Source organism: Pan paniscus, chromosome X, assembly GCF_029289425.2.
Source record: "Pan paniscus chromosome X, NHGRI_mPanPan1-v2.0_pri, whole genome shotgun sequence".
NCBI classification, from domain to species: Eukaryota; Metazoa; Chordata; class Mammalia; order Primates; family Hominidae; genus Pan; species Pan paniscus.
The window spans coordinates 46,163,738-46,189,024 of NC_073272.2; the positions used below are offsets into that span (position 1 = coordinate 46,163,738).

Below are 25,287 nucleotides of genomic sequence, written 5' to 3' on the forward strand. Positions count from 1 at the left end.
TGAACTCACATAAAAGGATCTGTAAGAAAGTTGCATCCGTCGGGCGTGGTGGCTCACGCCTGTAATCCCAGCACTTTGGGAGGCTGAGGTGGGCAGATTACCTGAGGTCAGGATTTCTAGACCAGCCTGGCCAAAATGGCGAAACCCTGTCTCTACTAAAAAATACATAAAAATTAGCCGGGCGTGGTGGCACGTGCATGTAGTCTCAGCTATTTGGGAGGCTGAGGCAGCAGAATCACGTGAACCCAGGAAGCGGAAGCTGCAGTGAGCTGAGATCACACCACTGCACTCCACACTCCAGCCTGGGTGACAGAGAGAGACTTCATCTCAAAAAAAAAAAAAAAAGAAAGTTGCATCCTTATTCAACAGTAAACAGTATTTGTCATAATAATGTGTAAAACTTCAAAGGAATTTAATAAATTGGTAGACAAGAATGTGAAAAAGAAGGTGTTATAGAGCTAACTCCACATAGGAAGTTCAAGTCATTTATCATAATAGGAACTCTAAAAATTACGGTTGTAGTAAATGCCAACAGAAACAACTCTTATAGTTGAAACTTCTCTGAGAAAAAGCCACTAAACTGGAGAGAGGTGAAGCAGAGAAATGCTTTTTTTTTTTTTTAATTGACAGAGTTTTGCTCGTTGCCCAGGCTGGAGTGCAATGGCACAATCTCGGCTCACTGCAACCTCCACCTCCCAGGTTCAAGCGATTCTCCTGCCTCGACCTCCTGAGTAGCTGGGATTACAGGTGCGCGCCACTACGCCTGGCTAATTTTTTGTATTTTTAGTAGAGACAGCGTTTCACCATGTTGGCCAAGCTGGTCTTGAACTCCTGACCTCAGGAGATCCACCGGCCTCAGCCTCCCAAAGTGCTGGGATTACAGGCATGAGCCACTGCACCTGGCCAAAATGCTCCTTTTCTTTAGGCTTCTAAAGCATTTCTCTGCTTTAATAAAAGCAACATAAAAAATAAATTCAGTGAATGAAGCAGAAAGGTTAAAAAGAAAAAGCCCTCTAAAATAGCAGTAACTTATTAATTCTAAATTCCTATTCTTTTTCTAACTATAAATTAGTATGTACTCACTGTAAAGACTTTGGACAATATAAAAATATTGGGAAAAAAGTGAAAATCCTGTATGTCAATCTCTCAAAGATAACTACTATGAATATTTGTGTGTATATTTATGCTCAGCTGGGTATTTTTTCCAAAAAATGGAATCACACTGTAACCTGATTTATCACTAACATGTGGATATCTTTCTAGACGTATACAGCTCTACATTGCTCTTAATAATTGTATACAGCTGGGCACAGTGGCACACACCTGTAGTCCCAGCTACTCAGAAGGCTGAGGTGGGAGGTTTGCTTGAGCCCAGGAATTCAAGGCTGTAGTGTTCGACGATCACACCTGTGAATAGCCACTGCATTCCAGCCTGGGCAATGCAACAAGACCCTGTCTCTTTAAAAAAAATTGCATAGAATTCTATCATTTGAATATGACATAATGCAGTAATAATAACTTAACAAAAACCAGGAGGGAAGACAGACTCTATTGTCTTCATCTTTCATTACAGGGAATTAGCAGATATTACCTAAAGTTGGTAAATAAAGACTAAAAAATTAAAGTATAACATTTAAAATAAAGGCAACCACTAGAAAAACTAAAAATCTATTAGCAATCAAAAGAAAGAAAGGAAAAACAATGAATGTATACAAAATTCCTCTCCTTTCAGAGTGGACATTCAGCATATACTGTCCAAACTTAGATAATTAAAGTAAGTATATTAAATATATATTTTAAAAGATTTTTTAAATTATTATTATTTTTAATAGAGATGAGGTGGGGGTGGGGGGGTCTCACTTTGTTGCCCAGGCTGGTCTTGAATTCCTGGCTTCAAACAATCCTCCTGCCTCCAAACAATCCTCCTGCTTCAACCTCCCAAAGTGCTAGGATTACAGGTGTGAGCCACCATGCCCAGCCTCAAAAAAAAAAATTTTTTTTTAAATATTGGTTGTTCCGTAAAAGGGAACGAGGATGGGCATTAATGTTATACCTTTATGTTACCACAAATGTACCTACTATTATAAAAAGATATTCATAATATGTAACTGAAAATAGCTACTTATGAAATAGAACATAAACTATGACTCAATTTTTATATAATATACACATATACATGATCATACACAGAAAGAAAAGACCCCAAGGGCTACACACCAAGATATGAACAATAAGTATCCCTAAGTCCATATTATAAACTTCTGGCCAGGCGCGGTGGCTCACGCCTGTAATCCCAGCACTTTGGGAGGCCGAGGTGGGCGGATCATGAGGTCAGGCAATCGAGACCATCCTGGCTAACACAGTGAAACCCCGTCTCTACTAAAAATATAAACTTCCTATCTATTCTTTATATTGATTTTTCTATAATGAATATATTTTATTCATATGATATTTGAAATGAGAAAACAAATTAAAAATCATGTATTTTTGTAAGGGGGTCTGGGGAAGATTATAATAAAATTAAAAATCAGTCAAAATGTTCCTACATATCTTTCAAAGCCTCAGCCTCAAAATAGATATACTCCATATACACAAGTTTGTTTGTGTTTGTTTGGTTTTTTTTTTTTTTTTTGAGACATCTTGCTCTGTCGCCCAGGCTGGAGTGCAGTGGCGCGATCTCGGCTCACTGCAACCTCCGCCTCCTGGGTTCAAGCAATTCTTGTGCCTCAGCCTCTCGAGTGGCTGGCATTACAAGCACCCACCACCACTCCCAGCTAATTTTGGTATCTTTAGTAGAGACGGGTTTTCGCCATGTTGGCCAGGCTGGTTTCGAATTCCTGACCCCAGGTGATCCGCCCACCTCAGACTCCCAAAGTGCTGGGTTTACAGGCATGAGCCACCACGCCCAGCCTCCATATACTCGTTTTAATAAATCTTGCAAACAGCCTTTATGCCTTCAAATATAAACATCTCCATTTTGTCAAAGGCAGGCTATATAAGCTTTTCATTGCAACCAAGCCCCACAAAGTCATTTCTGATGGAGCCTCTGATTCACTGGACACAGAGAAGGAACAGTTTCCTACAGGCTGACAATAAATCTAACACAGTAATATGCTTTTCACATACTTGATCACACATCACAATACTAACTGAATACCTACTGTGAGCAAAGCACTATGCCACATGCTTTACAAGTGAGAAATTGATTAACACATAAAACTGTTCCAAGTAGACTCCAACCTTGTGGGAGAAAACAGCATAGATACGAGACAGAACAAGAAGCACTAACAGAGATGGGACAGTATGGAGAGTACTGGTAATATTCTATACTTGCACACAAATATTTTCAAATATCATGACAGATACTTAGAAATGTATAGGTAAAAATGAAGTGCTACCTTTTTCAGTTTTCATTCATATGTTCAAGCTCTCAAATTAGTTATCCCTACTACTCATTTGCCACTAAGTCATATGCCAAGTTCTCCTATATTACTATACAACTTTTAATATAGGAATAATGTCTATTCAATTGAAAGCTCAAGGGCAGACATTTTTGTGCCCCCCACATTCTTAGTACATCATGCACAGGACACTATATTTTCAGAAATGAACAAAATGATCCAGCAACTAGAGCTCTCCACAGCAGCCTGCCTCACTGTATCAGATAAGAGCATCGTGCATGTGTGGCACACAGAAGTGCGGCCAAGGCTTTACCTAATGTGACCTGATCACACTCATGAATATCCGTCACTTTTAATTCCACAGCAACGAAAAGCTTGGCAAAGCAGAAACAAATAAGAGCACAAAGAAAAAACAAGTATTTTGGCCGGGCGCGGTGGCTCACGCCTGTAATCCCAGCACTTTGGGAGGCCGAGGTGGGCAGATTACGAGGTCAGGAGATCGAGACCATCCTGGCCAACATGATGAAACCCCGTCTCTACTAAAAATATATATATAAAAAAAAATTAGCCAGGCATGGTGGCGGGAGCCTGTAGTCCCAGCTACTCGGGAGGCTAGGGCAGGAGAATGGCGTGAACCCGGAAGGCAGAGCTTGCAGTGAGCCAAGATGGCGCCACTGCACTCCAGCCTGGGCGACAGAGCGAGACTCTGACTCAAAAAAAAAAAAAGAAAAGAAAAAACAAGTATTTATAAGCAAAATCACTTCCTATTAAGAAAGTCCCAGTTTTATTTAGCATTGTATCTGAGGCACTAACGAGAGTAAGGAAGAAACCAAAGATAGAGGCCACATTAAATGTTAAGGAGTCTCACGATAACGAAAGCATGCAGCCTGTAACCACACTTGAAAGCATGAAATGTCATATGCTTACAATACACAAAATATACTATAGAGACTTCTTATAAAAAGGAGATGGTCTGAATATCTGCAAAGACTTTCTAATGTGAAGACTCTAATACATGTTGTTCTGCTGCTTTTCCCAATTCCAACCTAGAACTCTATGGGCAAAACTAACAATACAGAAAGCTTTTTTGGGCAAAGGAGCCTCTGAGGAAGTATGATACCAGCCCTGAGAAATAAGTGAACTGGCCTAGTGTTTAACCAACATAATGCTATCAAAAGCCTGAAATCTTGGTATTGACATCTAACACTAGATTACATCGAGGAGACAATTCTCTTTAAGCTGCAATTTCACAATTATATTTTTTATAAAATCACTGTTCTTCAGACAGTAAATTCATACTATGCTACTAAGCATTTTAAAGTGACTTTGGCCTCTTGGTAATGAAGGGACCAAAATAATGATTTTTAGAAATGAAAAGCAGATGCATTCAAGGTTAATTAAATGAATCAGTGATCTAACTATATGTAACCCCAAAATAATTAATTCTGCCCAGACTGCCAGGATAAACAAACAAAAAAATTAGAAGCTTACATATAAGAAGATATTTTTTAAACTATAGACATCAAAAAAGAAAAAAGAGCTTTAGACATGTTATAGTATTTCCTCAGAAGAGCCTTTTTTGAAATGTACAGTTATGGCTGGGCATGGTGGTTCATGCCTGTAATCCCAGCACTTTGGGTGGCCAAGGCGGGCGGATCACCTGAGGTCAAGGGTTCGAGACCAGCCTGGCCAACATGGCGAAACCTCGTCTCTACTAAAAATACAAAAATTAGCCAAGTGTGGTGGTACGTGCCTGTACTCCCAGCTACTCGGGAGGCTGAGGCACAAGAATCGCTTGAACCTGGGAGGCGGAGGATGCAGTGAGCCAAGATCATGCCACTGCACTCCAAGCCTGGGTGACAGAGCAAGACTCTGTCTCAAAAAAAAAAAAAAAAAAAAAAAAAGAAATGTACAATTATTACACTTATAACAAAGTAATAACTCCAGGAAAAAAACAACATAAAAATTGGTATCATATTACATCAGCAGAGTCTGTTTAATATCTTTAATAATTATATCATTTCTAAAGCTTTCCACAAAAGGGTATTACAGTTTTTTAACTTATTGCAAACATATCTTAAAAAAAAAAAGTCAGCCTTAATACTGAAACTGTAGCACGAATTTTAAATTATGGACACATACCATAAAACACAATGAAGAACATTTTATTTAAATAAAAAGAGAATATTTCGCTAAGCAACAAACCCAACATATTTCTTTTCTCTCCATATCTACATCCAATGGTGATATTTTATAGGCTAGTTTCTAAACAGATGCAAATTTTTACAAAGCGATGAAAGCCACGTTTTGCTCAGGAATACTATGGTTCATATACCATATAGGTTGTTTTACAGCAGATACTAGTTTGCCAAGCTTCAGATGGCAAAATGCTAAGTTGTGAATTGAGTATTGTCCAGCTAGTTGTTTCTCCTTGCCCTAGAGACTCTGGCAGTATGACTTTTGAGAGACTGCCTTATTGCTGCCACTTCTCTTCTCATAGTTGAATCCGTTATGGGAGAATATTCATGTCCTTAAGATGCAAGTCCGAGCAAAAAGCCTCCCACAAATCCACTGGATATCACAATGTTCTGCTTGATAAATTCTGTTGCCTGAAACAAAGTTTAAACAAAAATACTCTTAATTATGCTGCAACAGGGATGAACCTTGAAAACATTATGCAAAGTGAAATAAGGTAGACAAAAAAGAACAGATATTACATGATTCTGCTCGTATGAGTAGTCAGAAAGCAGAATACAGATCATTAAGAGCTGGGGAGAGAGGGAAACTGAAAATTAATGTTTAATGGGCACAGAGTTTGGGATGATGAAAAAGTTCTGGAAATAGATAGTGGTAATGATTGCAGAAAAATGTGAATATGCTTAATGCCACTGAACTGTATGCTTAAAAATGGTTAAACTGGTAAAATTTTTGTATAACTATTTTACCACAATAAAAAGATGCACAAAAAAAAATTCTTACTGAATCCAGAGCCAAGTAGCAGTTTCAGCTATTTTCTTCAATTCAATAAATATTCAGCAAAAATTCCTGTGCACCTACTACTGCAGGTATCAAATAGCATGCAAGATCCCAGAAATGTCCCTGACTAATTGAAGGAGACTAGAGAACACAGTCATGCCCAGTAAGCTCCTTGGCTATTGAGATAATAAGTATATGGGCAGCAATGATCTCACAAGTAAAAAGAAATCTACCTGTAAGGTAGAGATGAATGGCCCATCATCAAGTTATTAACACAGATTATTTAATAAATTGTCACAGCAGGCACAATGGTATTTATTAATAGTCCATTTAGCCAACAGAAAAAAAAATGTACAGGATCAAAACCAAAACAAATTACTTTGGTAAAATGTTTAACCAGAATAAAATCATGAGGAAGCCATCAGACAAAGCCAGACTGTGGGATATTCTGCCTAGAGGTGTCAAAAATGTCAGTGCCATGAAAGATGGGGGAATAAAATTAACAGATGAAAGGACTGTTTAAGACTAAATGAGACTTCATAGACATGATAACCGAAAACAATATATAATTTTTTGGGGGGGGGTGGGTGGGAACAGGGTCTCATTCTGTCAGCCAGGCTGGAGTGCAGTGGCACAATCATGTCTCACAGCCTCAAGCAATCCTCCCACCTCAGCCTCCCAAGTAGCTGAGACTACAGGTGCATGCCACCATTCTAATTTTTGTATTTTCTGTAGAGACAAGGTCTCTCTCTGTTACCCAGGCTGATCTCAAACTCCTAGGCTCAAGAGATCCTCCTGCCTCAGCCTCCCAAAGTGCTGGGATTACAGGAGTGAACTACTGTACCTGGCATATAATTCTTAATTGGGAAAAAAAAAGCCACACAAGATATTTTGTAGAAAAATATTAATATGAACTGCATATTAGAAAATACTGGCTGGGTGTGGTGGCTCAAACCTGTAATGCCCAGCACATTGGGAGGCTGAGGCAGGCAGGCTGCTTGAGCCCAGGAGTTTGAGACCAGCCTGGCAACATGGCAAAACCTCATCTCTACAAAAATATAAAAATTAGCTGGGCATGCACCTGTAGTCCCAGCTACTTGAGAGGCTGAGGTGGGAGGATCACTTGAGCCCAGGTGCTCGAGGCTGCAGTGAGCTGTGATCACACCATTGCACTCCAGCCTGGGTGACAGAGCAAGACCCTGTCTAAAAAAAATTAACAAAGAAAGGAAATACTATTATCTCATGTTACATTTTTTTTTTTTTAATTAATAATGGCATTTGGCCAGGCATGGGGGCTCACGCCTGTGATCCTAGCACTTTGGGAGGCCGAGGCATCATGCACACCTGTAGTCCCAGCTACTTGGGAGGCTGAGGTGGGAGGACCATTTGAGCCAGGGGAGTCAAGGCTGTAGTGAGCCATGATGATGCCACTGCATTCCAGCCTAAGCAACACAGCGAGACAGAATGAGACCTGTCTCAAAAAAAAAAAAAAAAAAAAAAAACAGTTGGCCGGGCCTGGTGGCTCACGCCCCTAATCCCAGCACTTCGGGAGACTGAGGCGGGTGGATCATGAGGTCAGGAGTTCAAGACCAGCCTGCCCAACATGGTGAAACCCTGTCTCTACTAAAGATACAAAAAATTAGCTGGGAGAGGTGGCGCGTGCCTGTAATTCCAGCTACTCAGGAGGCTGGGGCAGGAGAATCGCTTGAACCCGAGAGGCGGAGGTTGCAGTGAGCCAAGATTACGCCACTGCACTCCAGCCTGGGCTACAGGGCGAGAACCCGTCTCAAAAAAGAAAAAAAAAGTTTCTGAAGTGGCAGTTCCCACACAGTAAAAAAATAAAAAAAGGGGGGGGTGCGTATTCATAGTTGTATAAGAGAATATCTGTACTCTTAGAAGATACATACTGAAGTATTTAGGGATGAAAAGTTATGACATCTTAAATACTTTGGAAAAAAAATTATGTGTGTGTGTCACCCACACACAGATAAAGTAAACACGGCAAATCATGAACAATTTGGTGAATAGATGAAGGGTATTGAGATATTCACTATATTTGTCTTTCAACTTTTTAACTGGTTTGAATTTTTTCAAACTAAAAAGTTGAGGGAGGTAAAAGGATAAAACAAAAACAAAGGCAAGGAAGTATTCAATTCCATTTTAAACAGTACAAAAGTAAAGGGTCAAATTACACCTGAAAACATTAATAAAATATATTAATCATATTAAAAAAACATATTTTCAAACTATCCTCAAAAAAAAAAAGTGTACTTTTAAGTTTTACTACACCTGTACATGTTCATTTATAAAGGCAGAGGAAATATGTTGAAAAGAATGTTCTTAGTTTTTACAACAAGATCAAAGTGAGCTAGAGATATGCAGGGGAATCTATGTTAACCACCAAAAAAAAAAAAATAATGACTGATTTAAGTAGTGGTGTGATCTCAAATTTTACTTAACACTCTAGATATATAACCAAAAACACCATTTTTAAAAAAGACAGTAATCCCCCCCGGTCACATTTTCTGCTAAGGGACACCCATTAACCAAAAAAAGGAAAAAAAAAAAAAAAGTCAAAATTATATATCATCTTACTTCTTCAATTAAATTGTTGATTTCAGGTGCTGCTTTGTTCGCTCGTTTCTTAATCTGTCTTTTTGCTTTATTTACATCTTTTTCAACTCTCTTCCAGTCAATCTGCACATAGCCACTATGACTAGCAATCTGCAAAAAATATAATAAAAATTATCAATACTACACCAACTAGGTTGCTGACTATAATAGCCAAGAATATATAAACACTTAAGAGTTCTAGTAACCTATAAAACTTATAGCTAAGAAATTGCTTTTTCTCCACTAGTTTATTCATTTAACAGACACTAGTGCCTACCCTATGCTAAGTACTGAATAAGGGAGACATAAGCCCCTATCCTCAGAGAGCTTCAGGTCTGTTAGGGAAAACAGATATTAAGCATAAGTAAGTAACTAATTATTTAGATGTGATGAACAGTGTTTAGTACATGATGGGAAAATGATTCCAAAAACTGTCTTTTAACTATACTATCATTCTGTCACACCTTTTGGAATAGGGAATTAGTTAAAAAGATACAGAGATTATCTAGATTATATAGCTAATTTAAAAATACTTTTTAATTAAATAGATCTTTAATTATAAGGGATCATAAGCCAATCAGTTATTAGATCACTAAAGAAATTTAAGTAGCCTGGTAAGTATTTAAATAGCTCTCTTTACTTAAATTAAGAATACTTTCTGGTAATTGCTTTTGAAAGTAGAATATAAAACAAACTGCACTCTACACAAGTTTCATGCTATAAATCCTTTTAATAAAACTATAGCTAAATGCCTATCATAAGAAAAATTATCATATGGTACTACTGAGAGACTGCAATATCTGAACAGGAACAACAGTGTGTGTGCAAGCCAGTCCAGTAACTCAGTGCCTCCAAATAATAAAATAGCCATATATACCATTATAAATCACTTCTGTCAAGCTTATGCTTTCTTTGTAATTTTTTAGTGCATCACTTTTTTTTTGCCATTTGCACCCTGAATGAACACACTGACTTTTAGCCACACAGAAAATACTTTAAATAATAAAAATATCTGATTTTGCATAAACGGGCTGACTAGAAATCTTAGGTTCTATTTTGTCTGTGAATGACTCCATAGAAGAATTTGTTTATCTGCATTTCTTCTTGTATTTATTCATCTACTATCACTTCAAACTCCAGCCTCAGCAAAACAGTGGTGATCAAATCAAATGGCAAGTGAAGGCTTTTTCTGGTAGTACTTGATACAGCAATTTGAGTCACAGGCATGGAGGTGATGATGAACCTTAGGAAAATTCTACATATAAATTGAAAAGACTTCTTATTGGCTTGCACTAAGTAATCAAAATAGTTGATTACTTTGAAGCTTTTGCAGAATTTTACTTTTTGCTGAATCTTAACATTTCTTCTTAATCCAAAGCTTGTGAGAAGTACAAATATTTTATGTATGTATATGGCTTTATTTTTTGGTTAGAACAAAATTTTTTTTATTTTTGTTTTTTGAGACGGAGTCTCGCTCTGTCGCCCAGGCTGGAGTGCAGTGGCGTGATCTCTGCTCACCGCAAGCTCCGCCTCCCGGGTTTATGCCATTCTCCTGTCTCAGCCTCCCGAGTAGCTGGGACTACAGGCACTCGCCACCACGCCCGGCTGATTTTTTGTTTTTTAGTAGAGAAGGGGTTTCACCGTGTTAGCCAGGATAGTCTCGATCTCCTGACCTCGTGATCCACCCGCCTCGGCCTCCCAAAGTGCTGGGATTACAGGCATGAGCCACCGCGCCCGGCAGAACAAAAATATTATCTATACCACCACTCATCAGCAACTCCCAATTCAACTGTCATTTTCAAGACTTAACATTTTAAGTTACAAAGTTTTTTTTAAAAAGCTAATCTTCATGCCATGAGTTAAATTGGAAGTGAAATTAAAAAAACAAAAAACAAACCTTAACTATATTCCCTGGGTGAGACCCCTTATCCACCCCCCAATCCCCAGCAAATGAATAAAGGAAACCATTTTAATGAGACAGATTAAACAAATTCTCACAAACAGCATTCTATACACAAAATATTTTTACATAGCCATTTGTCACTGATAATTAGTAAACCCAGTGTTATCTGAGATAAAGATTTTGTATAATTTAAAGAATTCTCTACGTTTTGGGGGAAAATGTCAAACAGTTGCAAGGAAAATGAAAAACCTTGAGATGCTAAAGATACTAACGCCTCTTTGGAAGAAGACTTCCCTAACACCTCCAAGCACACAGAGCGTCTTCCCTCTGCTCTCTCAGCACTAAACACACCCTTCTAGCTCAGCACTGACCATATGGGCTGTGAATCTCTATATCCCTAGAGTCCCAACTAATGCCAGATGAATGAGACATAGTAAATAAATGATAACAAAGACAATGAATAAAGACTAAATCTCAAAAGCTGTATTAACCAACCTGGCTCAAATAATGACTCTCAGCAACAAAATGGATGAGCTAGATTATCCCAAAGGACCCAACCTAGCATGTCTACTAACAAGAGAACGATCTTTGATGCTGGAGTGATCTACCATCACTGAACAAATTCCCTTGAGAATCTGTTCCCTTGCAGGAAAAATGAAAAACCTTGAGATGCTAAAGATATTAATGCCTTAAAAAAGAGAGAGAGAGATGAAGTCTCACTATGTTGCCCAGGCTGGTCTTGGACTCTTGGCCTCAAGCCATCCTCCTGCCTTGGTCTCCCAAAGTGCTGGGATTACAGTGAGCCACGGCACCCAGCTGAGAAGTACACTTCTGATCAAACCGAAGAATACCAGTCTAAATTGAGCACCCTGCTCCAGTACAGAGATGACCAAGGACAAGCAATCTGCCCCAAGTGGGGTTCAGGTACAACCAACTTAACCAACCAATACATACAGGACCCAATTCAGTCTTGTCCACACAAAATTCATCTGCAACTACAAGGAAATGCAAGCCAACAGACTGGGGAGGGAATGGGGCAGTGATGACTGCTTTTTGAACATTTGACTTCCTATAACACTAAAATATTTAACGGGATTACGTAAGGTACTTTCATTAGAATAAAAGCTTCCAAGTTAAAAAAAATAAAATAAAATAAAATAATTCCAGGCCGGGCTCCGTGGCTCACGCCTGTAATGTTAGCACTTTGGGAGGCCGAGGCAGGCGGATTACCTAATGCCAGGAGTTCAAGACCAGCCTGGCCAACATGGTGAAACCCTATCTCTACTAAAAATACAAAAATTAGCCGGACATAGTAGCGCATGCCTGTATTCCCAGCTACTTGGAAGGCTGAGGCAAAAGAATCACTGGAACCCAGGAGGCAGAGACTACAGTGAGCCGATATCACGCCACTGCACTCCAGCCTGGGCAACAGAGTGAGACACTGTCTCAAAATAATAATAATAATGATGACAGAGGGGCTGGGCGTGGTGGCTCACCCCTGTACTCCTAGCACTTTGGGAGGCCAAGGTGGGCAGATCACTTGAGGCCAGGAGTTCGAGATCAGCCATGTCAACATGGTGAAACTATGTCAGTGAAACTAAAAACACAAAAAACTAGCTGGGCGTGGTGGCTCACACCTGTAATCACAGCTACTCAGGAGGCTGAGTTACAAGAATCAGGAGGCGGTTCTTGAACCCAGGAGGCGGAGGCTGCAGTGAGCTGAGATCTCGCCACTGCATTCCAGCCTGGGTGAAAGAGGAAGACTGTCTCAAAAATAAATAAATAAATAAATAATAATGCCAGAGGCCAGGCTCGGTTGCTCACGCCTATAATCCCAACACTTTGGGAGGGTGAAGCAGGCAGACTGCTTGAGCCCAGGAGTTTGAGACCAGCCTGGGCTATACGGCGAAATTCTGTCTCTACAAAAAATACAAAAATTAGCCAGACATGGTGGCATGCACCTGTAGTCCCAGCTACTTGAGAGGCTGAAGTGGCAGGATCACTTGAGCCTCAGGAGTTCAAGGCTGCACTGACCCATGGTCACGCCACTGCACTCCAGCCTGGGCCAGAGAGTGAGACTGTTTCCAGAAAAACACACACACACACACACACGCGCACACACACACACACACACACCAGGCTTTCAGATAAAGATTCATGTTGGCCAGAAAGCTCTAAACAGGTAGATGGGGCTTTCTGCTTGTGAACTTCACCATATGCTGATCTAATTGGGCTGTTTCACTGCGGGAAATTCTGCCCACCCCCAACTCCTTATCTTTAGATCATTTTTCTTGGACTGGTCAGATTTCCCAGAGAAGGGAAAGCCCCATCCACACGTCCATATTGTTTAGAGCTTTCCATCAACTTTTAGTGCTCAATTCTTAAATATGAGCAGACAACCAAGGATCATCAGACATGGAGGAAGGCCTTTAACTTGAAAACTAGAAACCAAAATAAACAAGCAGGAAAAAGGTTGGGGAGGGGGAACAAAACACCTTAGACAAACAGGGACTTGGTAGGAAGAAGCTTAAAACACACACACACACACACACACACACACAGAAGCTTGATCATTTATGTCCTCAGAGAGCTTAAAAAAGACAATGCACAACTGAAAGAGCTCTTAATGGCCAAAGCTGGTAAAATTTGAGCAATAAAAGAGCATTAGAGTATAAACCAAACTATAAAATAAATATCCATGAGTCCATATTGATATAAATAAATGACTGAATAAATAAGAGACAAATCTTCCAACAGACTATTTCTAAATAATTTATGTAGCTACTCTGCCTTCAGAAAGGTGGAGCATAATTACACTCCTGAAATGTGGGCTATACACAGTGACTCCCTTCCAAAGAGTACAGTATGAGGCCCGGCACGGTGGCTCATGCCTGTAATCCCAGCACTTTGGGAGGCTGAGGAAGGCGGATCACTTGAGGCCAAGAGTTCAAGACCAGCCTGGCCAACATGGTGAAACCCCATCTCTACAGAAAATACAAAAATTAGCCAGACAGTGGTGTGCGCCTGTAATTGCAGCTACTCGGGAGGCTAAGGCACGAGAAACACTTGAACCTGGGAGACTGAGGCTGCCATAAGCCAAGATCACACCACTTGCACTCCAGCCTGGGCAACAGAGTGAAACTCTGTCTCAGAAAAAAAAAAAAAAAAAAAAAGGAACCCCAAGAGTACAGTATGAAAAGGGGGAAAAGCTGGTGGATCCTCTCATATGGGGATAGTAGGAATACTTTCTGGAAGGCTACTTGACAATCAAGAGGCTTAAATATATATATGTGTGTGTGTGTGTATACATATATATATATTTTTTTTTTGAGACGGAGTTTCGCTTTTGTCACCCAGGCTGGCGTGCAATGACATGATCTCGGCTCACTGCAACCTCTGCCTCCCAGGTTCAAATGATCCTCCTGCCTCAGCTTCCCGAGTAGCTGGGATTACAGGCATGCACCACCATGCCCGGCTAATTTTGTACTTTTAGTAGAGATGGGGTTTCACCTTGTTGGCCAGGCTTGTCTCGAACTTCTGACCTCAGGCGATCCACCCGCCTCAGCCTCCCAAAGTGCTGGGATTACAGGCGTGAGCCACCATGCCTGGCCTAAATATGTATATTTTTGCTTTGTCTTAGACAAGTGTGCAAAGCTGTATATAAATGGCTAGTCACTGCAGAGTTGTTTGTAAAGCTGAAAAAATAAACTGCTAGATGAACATTCTGTGTAGATGCTAAGAATTGCTTGTAGGACAGACTATTTGGATCAACACTCTGAACCTGCAGTCTATTAAGGCAGTCACTTCCAACTAGCATCTGGTGATTTAAGGAAAACTTTCAGTCTCTGCCACTTTCTAAGAAGCTTCTATCTTCGAATTAGAGAAGACATTCAACTATACCATCTCTCACAAACCTTCTTGGTCTATAGACATGCAATTAAAATGGTTTCCAAGAATGTTAGTGCTCCAGTAATATGATGTGTTTCCAGAAGTCTTATTGAAGGGACTGTCTTCTAACCATTGCATTGGTTGAAACAATGGGTTGGAGGAGGACAAGTCACACATAATAAATACATCCCACCAATCTCTTAAAAAAACAGTATCCAAGGCCGGGCGCAGTGGCTCACGCCTGCAATCCCAGCACTTTGGGAGGTCGAGGCAGGCAGATCATGAGGTCAGGAGATCGAGACCATCCTGGCTAACACAATGAAACCCTGTCTCTACTAAAAATACAAAAATTAGCTGGGTGTGGTGGCAGGCGCCTGTAGTCCCAGCTACTCGGGAGGCTGAGGCAGGAGAATGGTGCGAACCCGGGAGGCGGAGCTTGCAGTGAGCCGAGATCGTGCCACTGCACTCCAGCCTGGGCGACAGAGCGAGACTCCGTCTCAAAAAAAACAAAAAAACAAAAAAACAAAACAACAACAACAAAAAAATAGTATCCAAGTATTAGCCATTAAAAATTTTTAAAAAAGATACTGCTCACTGCATCCATGAAGGAAAAGCAAGAAACAGAATGCTAAAGTCACATTAAAAGAACAACAGCCGGGCATGGTGGCTCACATCTGTAATCCCAGCACTTTGGGAGGCCGAGGTGGGTGGATCGCTTGAGCTCAGGAGTTCAAGACCAGCCTGGGCAACATAGCAAAACTCCATCTCTACTAAAAATACAAAAAATTAGCCAGGCATGGTGGTGCATGCCTGTAGTCCCAGCTACTTGGGAGGCTGGCGTGAAGAAATCACCTGAGCCTGGGAGGTCAAGGCTGCAGTGAGCCAAGATCGCACCACTGCACTCCAGCCCAGGTGAACAGAGTGAGACTCTGTCTCAAAAAAAAAACAAAAAACAAAAACAACAAAAAAAACTTGTTGAAGTTGAAGAAATCTCCCAGAAAATAGACCAAAAAGATAGAAGTGGAAAATTGAAAAGATTATTAGTGTTCTACCAAATCTAAGAAAGAAAAAAAAAAATTATTAGGCCAAGCAGTCAGTGGCTCACACCTGTAATCCCAACATTTTGGGAGGCCAAGGCAGGAGGATTGCTTGAGACCAGCCTGGGCAACATAGCAAGACCTCATCTCTATTTAAAAAAAATTAAAAATAAGTCTAAAACTGTAAAATAAATAAATAAAGAAAAATCAGACAACTGGTCCAGGAGATCCATATAACTGGAACTACAGAAAAAAAGATGGGAAAATTAAAGAGCAGGATATCATTAACTAAATAAATATAAAGAAAATTTCCCCAAACTGAAAGGGCCCCTTGAGTTTCCAGCACAGTGGATGAAAATAGGCCCACAGTAAGGCACATCACTGGGAAAAATCAGAATACTGAGGACAAAAGAAAATCCTATAAGCATTAACTGAAAGGAAAAAAAAACCCCACACATGTAAAGGTTCAGAAATTAGAATTACTTTAAACTTTTAACAGCAACACTGGAAGTCAGAAGACAATGGAGCAATACCTAAACCCAGCTATTAATAAATTATCAAACAAATGTGAGGATAAAATGAAGAAATTTTCAGACATGCAAAGTCTCAAAAACTATAGTTCCCATTCTCATTTTCTACGAAAGCTATTGGAGGATGTGTCCACCAAAACAAGAGAATACATCAAGACATAGGATAGGCCAGGTGCAGTGGCTTACGCCTGTAATCCCAACACTTTGGGAGGCCAAGGCGGGTGGAATGCTTGAGCCCAGGAGTTCGAGACCAGCCTGGGCAACATAGCAAGACCTCCCTATTATACAAAAATACAAAAATTAGTGGGCATGGTGGCACACGCCTGTAGTCCCAGCTACTTGGGAGGCTGAGGCAGGAGGATCCCTTGAGCCCAGGAGGCAGAGTTTGTAGTGAGTGAGATTGTACCACTGCACTCTAGCCTGGGCAACAGAGCAAGACTGTCTCAAAAAACAAACAAACAAACAAAAGACATAACATACAAGAAACAACCCAAAACAAAAAGGGACTATCCAGAAGGTATTGAAGAGAGATCCCAGGGTGAGAGCCGTATACCAGGCCTAGAAAGCAAACAGGACAGATGACTCTGGGACCAAGTTTGCCCAGACGGTTAAACTGATGAACTATTTGATACATACGACAATGAAAGGTGATTTACACAACCAGTAGTTGTCTAAAGAAATAATACTGGGCCAGGTGCGGTGGCTCACACCTGTAATCCCAGCACTTTGGGAGGCCGAGGCGGGCAGATCATGAGGTCAGGAGATCGAGATCATCCTGGCTAACAGAGCAAAACCCTGTCTCTACCAAAAACATACAAAAAAGTTAGCCGGGCTTGGTGGCGGGCGCCTGTTGTCCCAGCTACTTGAGAGGCCGAGGCAGGAGAGTGGCGTGACCCTGGGAGGCGGAGCTTGCAGTGAGCTGAGATCGCACCACTGCACTCCAGCCTGGGTGACAGAGCAAGACTCCGTCTCAAAAAAAAAAAAAAAAAGAAAAGAAAGAATCCTGGCTGGGCGCGGTGGCTCACGCCTGTAATCCCAGCACTTTGGGAGGCAGAGGCGGGCGGATTGCCTGAGGTCAGGAGTTCGAGACCAGCCTGGCCAACGTGGTGAAACCCCATCTCTACTAAAAATACAAAAATTAGCCAGGCATGGTGGCAGGTGCCTGTAATCCCAGCTACTTGGGAGGCTGAGGAAAGAGAATCGCTTGAACCCAGGAGGCGGAGGTTGCAGTGAGCCGAGATTGCGCCATTGCACTCCAGCCTGGGCAACATGAGCAAAACTCTTGTCTAAAAAAAAAAAAAAAGAAGAAGAAGAAAAGAAATAATCCCGGCCGCCCGTGGTGGCTCATGCCTGTAATCCTGTAATCCCAGCACTTTGGGAGGCCGAGGCGGGTGGATCAATAGGTCAAGAGTTCTAGACCAGCCTGGCCAAGATGGTGAAACCCCATCTCTACTAAAAATACAAAAATTAGCGGGGTGCTGTGGCAGGCAGCTGTAATCTATAATCCCAGCTGCTTGGGAGGCTGAGGCAGGAAAATCACTTGAATCCGGGAGGTGGAGGTTGCAGTGAGCCAAGATTGCGCCACTGCACTCTAGCCTGGGCGACGGAGCAAGACTCTGTCTCGAAAAAAAAAAAAAAAAAATCCCAAACTTCCTAGTAGAAATAATGGCCAAAACCTTCCCAAACATGATTAAAGACATAAATTCACAGGCTCAAGAAGTTCAGTGAACTCCAAGTAATCAATCTCAGTGAACTCCATATAATGAATGATCTAACACAATTATGAAAAAAGGGAAGTAACTACACTCAGACGATTGAGGGAGAGGGAAGAAAGCATTCAGGTATGTGAGATTTGGGGGAGAAGTATAGGGAAAACAAAACAGGTCAATAAATGACAGCTAAATTTTCCCATTCCATAATGGGAAGCCAATAGTTCACACCTAAAACTGAAAGATCAAGAAATGTCCAATTAACTTGTTTAGGGAAAAAGAGATTACTACCTTAAGAATCAGTTAAGAGTTCAAACTGGATGTCTCAAGGGATGGAAAAATGGGGGTAGTGAGAGAGGTGGAGGATTACTCTAATCTGTAACAAGCCTTGCACAAGTACTTGGCCCTTTGAATTATAAGGATGTATAACTCCAAAAAATTAAAACGAAGAGATTGTGTAATTTAAGATGGCAGTGTAATAAATATCTATTGGAAAACACTTGACATTGTTACTAGAAAAGCTTTAAGTTCTAAATAAACTAATATTTACCTTTAAATATAAGAAAGGTCACAAAAATATGAAAGTGGGCCTAAAGAATATTAGGCAATTAGCCTAAAAGCCATTTGTTACTTTATTTCCCCTTTCACTTTCCTTCTACTGAGTTTTCAAGGTTAGTCATATTTGTGGGAAAAACTGGTTTGATGCAGATAGGTCCTATGTTGCTCTGCCTTAAAAACTTCAAAGACTACGTGGACTAAATGCGGAAAAGTGGGAGGTGGCAATGACAAAATGTGGATTTGAATGGTGCATATTGAGTGAACTGAAATGGACTTCTGAAAAACTGACATGCAGAGTGGATTAAAATATACACTTCTCTCCATTCTGTGAACATTTTAGGAAACTCTGCTTCAGTCCAGTACCCTTTTACACTAACAGAAATGACAACTGAGTCTTCAAAATAGCTATGGAATAAAATATGCTCTTGATTCCATATAAAACCAAGTCAAAATCAGCTTAAGTAAAATTATCATCTGTACTAATGCTGGCATATTCATCCAAAGAACTAAATTTAGGTATTAATCATTTTTTTTACCTCTTACCACAAGTAATAAGCAATTATTCGTAATAATGTCACCAAAAGAAAGAAAACACATATATTTTTAAAAGGCTGTTTAGTGAACAACTCAAAATCTGTGCTTCATACATACAAATCTAGTCCCCTTGTACTACAACTACACTAGTTATTACATGATCGATGGCTTAGGTGCTGAATTCAGATTCTGGTGGCTATGAACATCAATCATTTTTAAAATCTAGTACAAGTGACAGTTCTCTGTATCTTTAAAAGTGCTGCTCACATTCATTCGTAGAGATTTTCAATTTTTGGATTTACTATATTTGATCTTCAAGGAATGATATTTTTGAAAAAATACATGCCAAACAGACATGAATGCCAGATGATGCCCTGATAAACATCCTCTAATGGCAAAGCATTTTTAGATCTTATACTTACAAGAATATGAACAAAACTAAAACTTCAAATCTATCTGCCTCAGATATAAGATTATGGATTTTTGTTTTGTTTTGTTTTGTTCTGTTTGGAGACAGAGTTTCGCTCTTGTTGCCCAGGCGGGAGTGCAATGGCACGATCTCGGCTCACTGCAACCTCCGCTTCCTGGGTTCAAGCAATTCTCCTGCCTCAGCCTCCCAAGTAGCTGGGACTACTACAGGCGTGCACCACCATGGCAGCTAATTTTTGTATTTTCAGTAGAGACGGGATTTCACCATGTTGGCCAGGCTGGTCTTGAACATCTGACCTCAAGGGATCTGCCTGCCTCTGCCTCCCAAAGTGCTGGGATTACAGGCGTGAGCCAATGCGCTCGGTAATGGCTGTCTTTTTAATAGCTGGGATCAAACTATGCTTAATAACTCAGAAGTATTTAAATTGTTATCTTTCAAGACAACAGTCAGCTTCCAAAACTCATTGTAGCTCTTCCATAAACTGATGCCTAAAAGAAAAATTCCACCTTCTATGAAAGCAAAGGCAAGTGCTTAAAGCTCTGACATACCTGAAGAAGAAGAAAGCCACCACCTACTGCAGTTGCTGCAAGTTTTCCAACTTTCTGGAACAGAAATCCTGCACACCTTTAATCAAATAACAAAAGATGAAAACAATCAATTATGTACTAAACCCTCTCCCTCTTCTACTTTTCATTGCTTTCCTAATAAAATCTTATGTCTTCGCATTTCTTTTGATCACATCCCTTACCTGCTCAGAAACCTTCTCAGAAACCCCTTAGTTATATAGGCTAGTCAAAAATGCACAATCTAAAATGTCTGAAATTTGCTTCAAAATAAGGGACGGAGAGAAGAGGAGGGGAATTTATAGAAAAAAAAGAGCAGCTACTAAAATAACGACAAGTACTCAGGGGTTCATTATATTCCTCCTACATTTGTATAAGCTGAAACCTCCCGTAATAAAAGTGATGTTTTGCTTAATACAGTCAAGATGGTCCATACACCTAGTTGACCCCCACCTTCGGCTCCAACCCCATTAACCTCCAAATAGGTCATCACCTTTGCTCAAGCTATTAATCTCCCTGCTTCTAGGGGTTTCTGCCTAGCTTTACCTATCTAAAGCTTTCCTACCTTTCCTACCCTTTCAGGTCCAGCTGTTGTTCCACTCAATAACTATACTTCAGCCCACATTTCTAAAGGCCTCCTTATCTATATCTACCTATTTTTATATTAAATGTTTTTTGTGTCTCATCTACCCTGTGTCAGCTCATACTTCTTTTGTCATTAATTCGCTCCTTCAGTGAGCTCACATTCCCTTCAGCATTCCAGATCCACACTGTGCAAATGAATCCTATATTTCTAACTCTAGCCTTCTGCACTGGGTTGAATGGTGTCCCCCTCAAAATTCATATCCTTCCCAAAACCTCTAAATGTGACCTTATTTGAAAACAGAGTCACTGCAGATGTAATAAGTTCAGATGAGATCAAACTGGACAGGGTGGGCCTTTAATCCGATAAGGACGCACACAGAGGGAAGACGACATGTGAGGACAACAGAGGCAGAGACTGGAGTAATACGTCTACAAGCCAAGGAATGACAAGGATTGCTGGCAACCACCAGAAGCTAGCAGAGAAACATAAAACAGATTTCTCCCTCTGAGCCTCCAAGAAGGAACAAACCCTGTTGACATCCTGATTTCAGACTTCTAGCCTCCAGAACTGTGAGAGAATAAATTTCTGTTATTTAATTTAATTAATTAATTTATTTTTTAGATGGAGCTCGCTCTGTCACCAGGTTGGAATGCACTGGTGCCATCTCAGCCCACTGCAACCTCCGCCTCCCGGGTTCAAGTAATTCTCCTGCCTCAGCCTCCCGAATAGCTGGGATTACAGATGCCCGCCACCACACCCAGCTAATTGTTGTATTTTTAGTAGAGACGGGGTTTCACAATGTTGGCCAGGCTAGTCTTGAACTCCTGACCTCTGGTGATCCACCCGCCTCGGCCTCCCAAAGTGCTGGGATTACCAGTGTAAGCCACCGCACCTGGCCTCCACAGTTCTATATATTTTATCTCCAAAACATTATTTGACTGTCTTCTCCTTTCCACTCTCAAGGTCATCATTACCTTGCTTCCAGAACACTTTAAGGGCCCTCTAACTGGTCTCAACACCTCCCATCTCTCCTAGCAAGGACCCATCCTAATAGTTTTAATTTTTTGTCATGATCAAAAGCCTACAGCTACCTACAGCAAAATAAAATCTCCTCAGCCTCCTATACATGTCTTGAATTGGTCTAAATTGCTAACTTGTTAGGTTAGTGCCTATTAACTGTTCCTCCTTAATATACACCATAATATCACATCAGTTTTACATCCTAAGAAAATTGCAAAAATTTACTACACTGAATATAGTCATTGCAACGAATCGCCTGTATAATTATTAGAGTTGTATTATACAGCTCCTGGACCAACACCTGGCTGTAATCCAAATGTGTGTGTTGTGTGTGTGTGTGTGTGTGTGTGTATGTATATATACATATATGTCAGCAACAAAGGCTCAGAAAAGGGAACAGAAAAGGCAGGCAGCAGCCACAATGTCCCTTGGACTGTGCTCCACAAGCATGTGTATCCATTGCTTGATGGCATCAGTCACTAAAATGAACCCATCTCCTGCTGCTCTGTCTCTAGGCTTTCCGAGCAAACTTCTGCCAATGATGGGGCTTCATCTACAAGGAGTCTGGTCTCCAAGGAGAAACAATGAAATGACTTGATAATTCTATTCTCAATTATTTTTGAGTCTGTTTTAAGACTGGGCTTTAGGCCCTGACTGACATTAACCAATCACCCATGGAACCAAATTGTGAGCTTATTTAAGCAGAGCCACACCCTGAATTACAGGGCTAGAGGAACTATCAGCCTGTGGAGAATTATCTGAATGACCAGGCCCTGACAGGCATCTCTCTTCTAATTGCAGGCTTTTTTCCTGCAGCAGCACTAGTAAGTACATATCATGAATAAATGCCGCACCTCTGCACCACAGAATCTTCACAATGAGTACTTCTATCATAAAATGGCATTTGCAAAAAAAAGGCATAGAGGAGTGTCTCATTATTCCAAGGTGCATGTAAAACACAAATCAAAAAACTCATCGTTATACTTATCAAGTGGAAACAGGTAAATATTTCAATTAAATCTATGTAAGATGAATTTAAATAAGAATCTAAGAACGCTTATGCACAAGTTAAGTACCCTCACTAACTCCAAAATTTCTCTACAGTCACGAACATTTTCAAAACAGTCAAATTTGTTTCTGCCCCTTGTTATCTGGCTAGTTTTTTTATTGTAAGAACAGAATTAGATCCACAGTAGCCATTGTGTTATCACGTGGTCTGAAATGTTAACTGGTCAGGCTGATGGTTATTAACTACTTCTTAATGGACTCCACAATATTATCAAGTAAGCAATCAGACCTTTAAACACAGAATTAACGTTCTACAGCTCTTTTTCAAAGAGTTATCATAATCTGAACGAGCCCACAAAAAACAGAATCATCTGTATCATCACCAATAATTCATACTGAGCATTTTACACTGCTCTGTACAGGGCTGACAATACTAGAGGCCAGTTCTACCGTGGGAGTTTCTTAGGTTTTTTCAGCAGTTAGCACTGAATGAAATGTAAAAATTTACATATAATTAACTCATATATTTCTTCCTATCTACTATCACTGAATCAGATCCACGACATTTGCTGAACATGAGAATGGGGAAATTATATAAAGAATCAAAAGAAGGATGAGGAGGGAGGAGAGGAACAGTGGTGGGCATGGGGGAGGGGATCGCCAAAACTCAACAGGGAGCCTGGGAATGTAGATTACATCAATTTTAACTCAGAGAAAAGCCTCTTCTGGAATTAACAGTGTAGACCTACTGCCTGTGCACGGTGATTCTTGCCCATGTATGAAAGGACAGCAGTGTCAGGCCCCCAAATGAAATTTAATGAAAAAGACGTTGTTCTCACCAGCCAGTAACGCCACCCATTACAATCTGGGTAGCTACTGAGTATTTTTCTACCATAGGTCCCGAACTGTGGCCAAACACTCGATTCCACCACTGGTGTCTTCTTGCATACTCAGTTAAATCCAACACTTCATAAGAGTCGTCATCACTTTCATAGTCTTCAAAATAGCAAAATGCAAAAAAATAAATGTAGAGTCAATCAAAAGTCAGAAATGTTCTATACATCTTTTTAAAAATCTGTTACAACTCATTAGTTCTGGCCTACAGCTAAAAATGCCCACATAGAAACTACTGACTTTATTTAACTCAATTCTTGAGACCAGGGCCTCAAGAGTAAAGGACCCTGCAACAATGACCCCCATCTGCTTTCCCAAAGGCCCGGGGACCAGCCCGGGGTCACGAAGCCAGGGCCAACTCAGAATGACACAGTAGTGAGGGGTCACCCCCACCTCCAAACCTTAGTAGGGTCAAGGTCAGAGCAGGGTCCATTTTCATCAGTGGGAGGAATGGGGGTGGGGAGGGGTCCTCCTGAGAGAACTAGTCTGGAGCTCAGCGAAATCACTTGAGTCCAGACGTTTAAAAAAAGAAAATAATAATACATTTGAAGATGGGAGATGAAGGGCCGGAGGTGAAGGTAAGGCAGGAGGCAGGTAGGGCTGTGCTGGGGGTAGGGGTGGCTCTCCGCTTGAGTTCCGCAGAGAGGGGAGGAAAAAGTCTAGCTCGGAGGGGGTGCTCGAAGGGGCTGCCTTAAAAAAAAATGGAGCTCGAAGAATCCTAGGGCAGGGGAAGGAAGAGGTGCCATAGGAGCAAGGTCCAGAGCTGTGAGCCGCGTCCCAGATACCACTTCGGGCCCTGGCCGCTCACCTTGGGGAGGGGGGTTCCGGGTCGCCATGATACCGCCAGCGGCCAATTCTGGAGTGGTCCCCACCCGCCCTCCTCTCCCTGGCACTTTAAGGGCCGCTCTAGGCCAGGATGGAAGTCTATGGTCTCTTTTTTCCTCCTTCTCCTACTCCAGGCGCGTAGTCCTGTCTCCGCCCCCTTCTCTCAGCGCAGGACCTTCTGCCTTCTGCGCAGGCGCGAAACTCCGGAATGTGGGGAGGGCCGGGCGGATCATAGCCCCGCGAGAGCGTAGGGGACTTGTAGTCCGTTGCCTTCCGCAACTAGGAAGGGGGAGGGACCGCCCCTCCTAGAATTTCCGTAACTTGAATTTGATTATTTTGTTTTAAAAGAGCCTTAAGGGCTGAAGGAATGGGGTGAAGGGCGCCACATGGTGGTACAAAGGGAGAACCAGCTGGGTATTGACAAAGACTCTCTCCTTGACCAAACTTTAGTCAGGGAGGCTCCTCTGAGCTGTTTTTGACTGGGTCTCCTCCTTGGGTCGTCTTTGACCTGCCTAGCCCATTTGTGGTAAGAATGCAGTTAAGTCAGTTTAGTAAGAACTCCCCCACCCTTAATATCGAATCACCCTCAATATCCGATCGAATTCCTCAACCCCACTCTTGATATCTGATCACTCTGCCACCAGCAAAAATCCTGTTAAATTGGCTTTAGCATGAATACCCCTACCCTTCATGTCTACTCTTGGTAATCTTCCACCCATTGATCCATTCACTCTGATCATTTAGTATAAATTCCCTGCTGTATTCAGAGTTGAGACCCATCACTCACCCCTATTGCCATAGTCTTTGTTTTT

General features: G+C 41.1%; 1 protein-coding gene across 1 annotated transcript; it reads right to left on the minus strand.

The window, feature by feature from the left end:
* Nucleotides 1-5,550: 5,550 nt before the first annotated feature.
* On the minus strand, nucleotides 5,551-24,661 carry FUNDC1 (FUN14 domain containing 1). Its single transcript, XM_003808370.6, has 5 exons — nucleotides 24,459-24,661; nucleotides 23,596-23,752; nucleotides 20,128-20,203; nucleotides 8,973-9,101; nucleotides 5,551-6,010 (listed from the first exon to the last, which is right to left on the minus strand). The coding sequence occupies exons 1-5, from the start codon at nucleotides 24,484-24,486 to the stop codon at nucleotides 5,933-5,935; spliced, it is 468 nt and encodes a 155-aa protein (XP_003808418.1). The 5' UTR covers nucleotides 24,487-24,661; the 3' UTR covers nucleotides 5,551-5,932.
* Nucleotides 24,662-25,287: the final 626 nt, after the last annotated feature.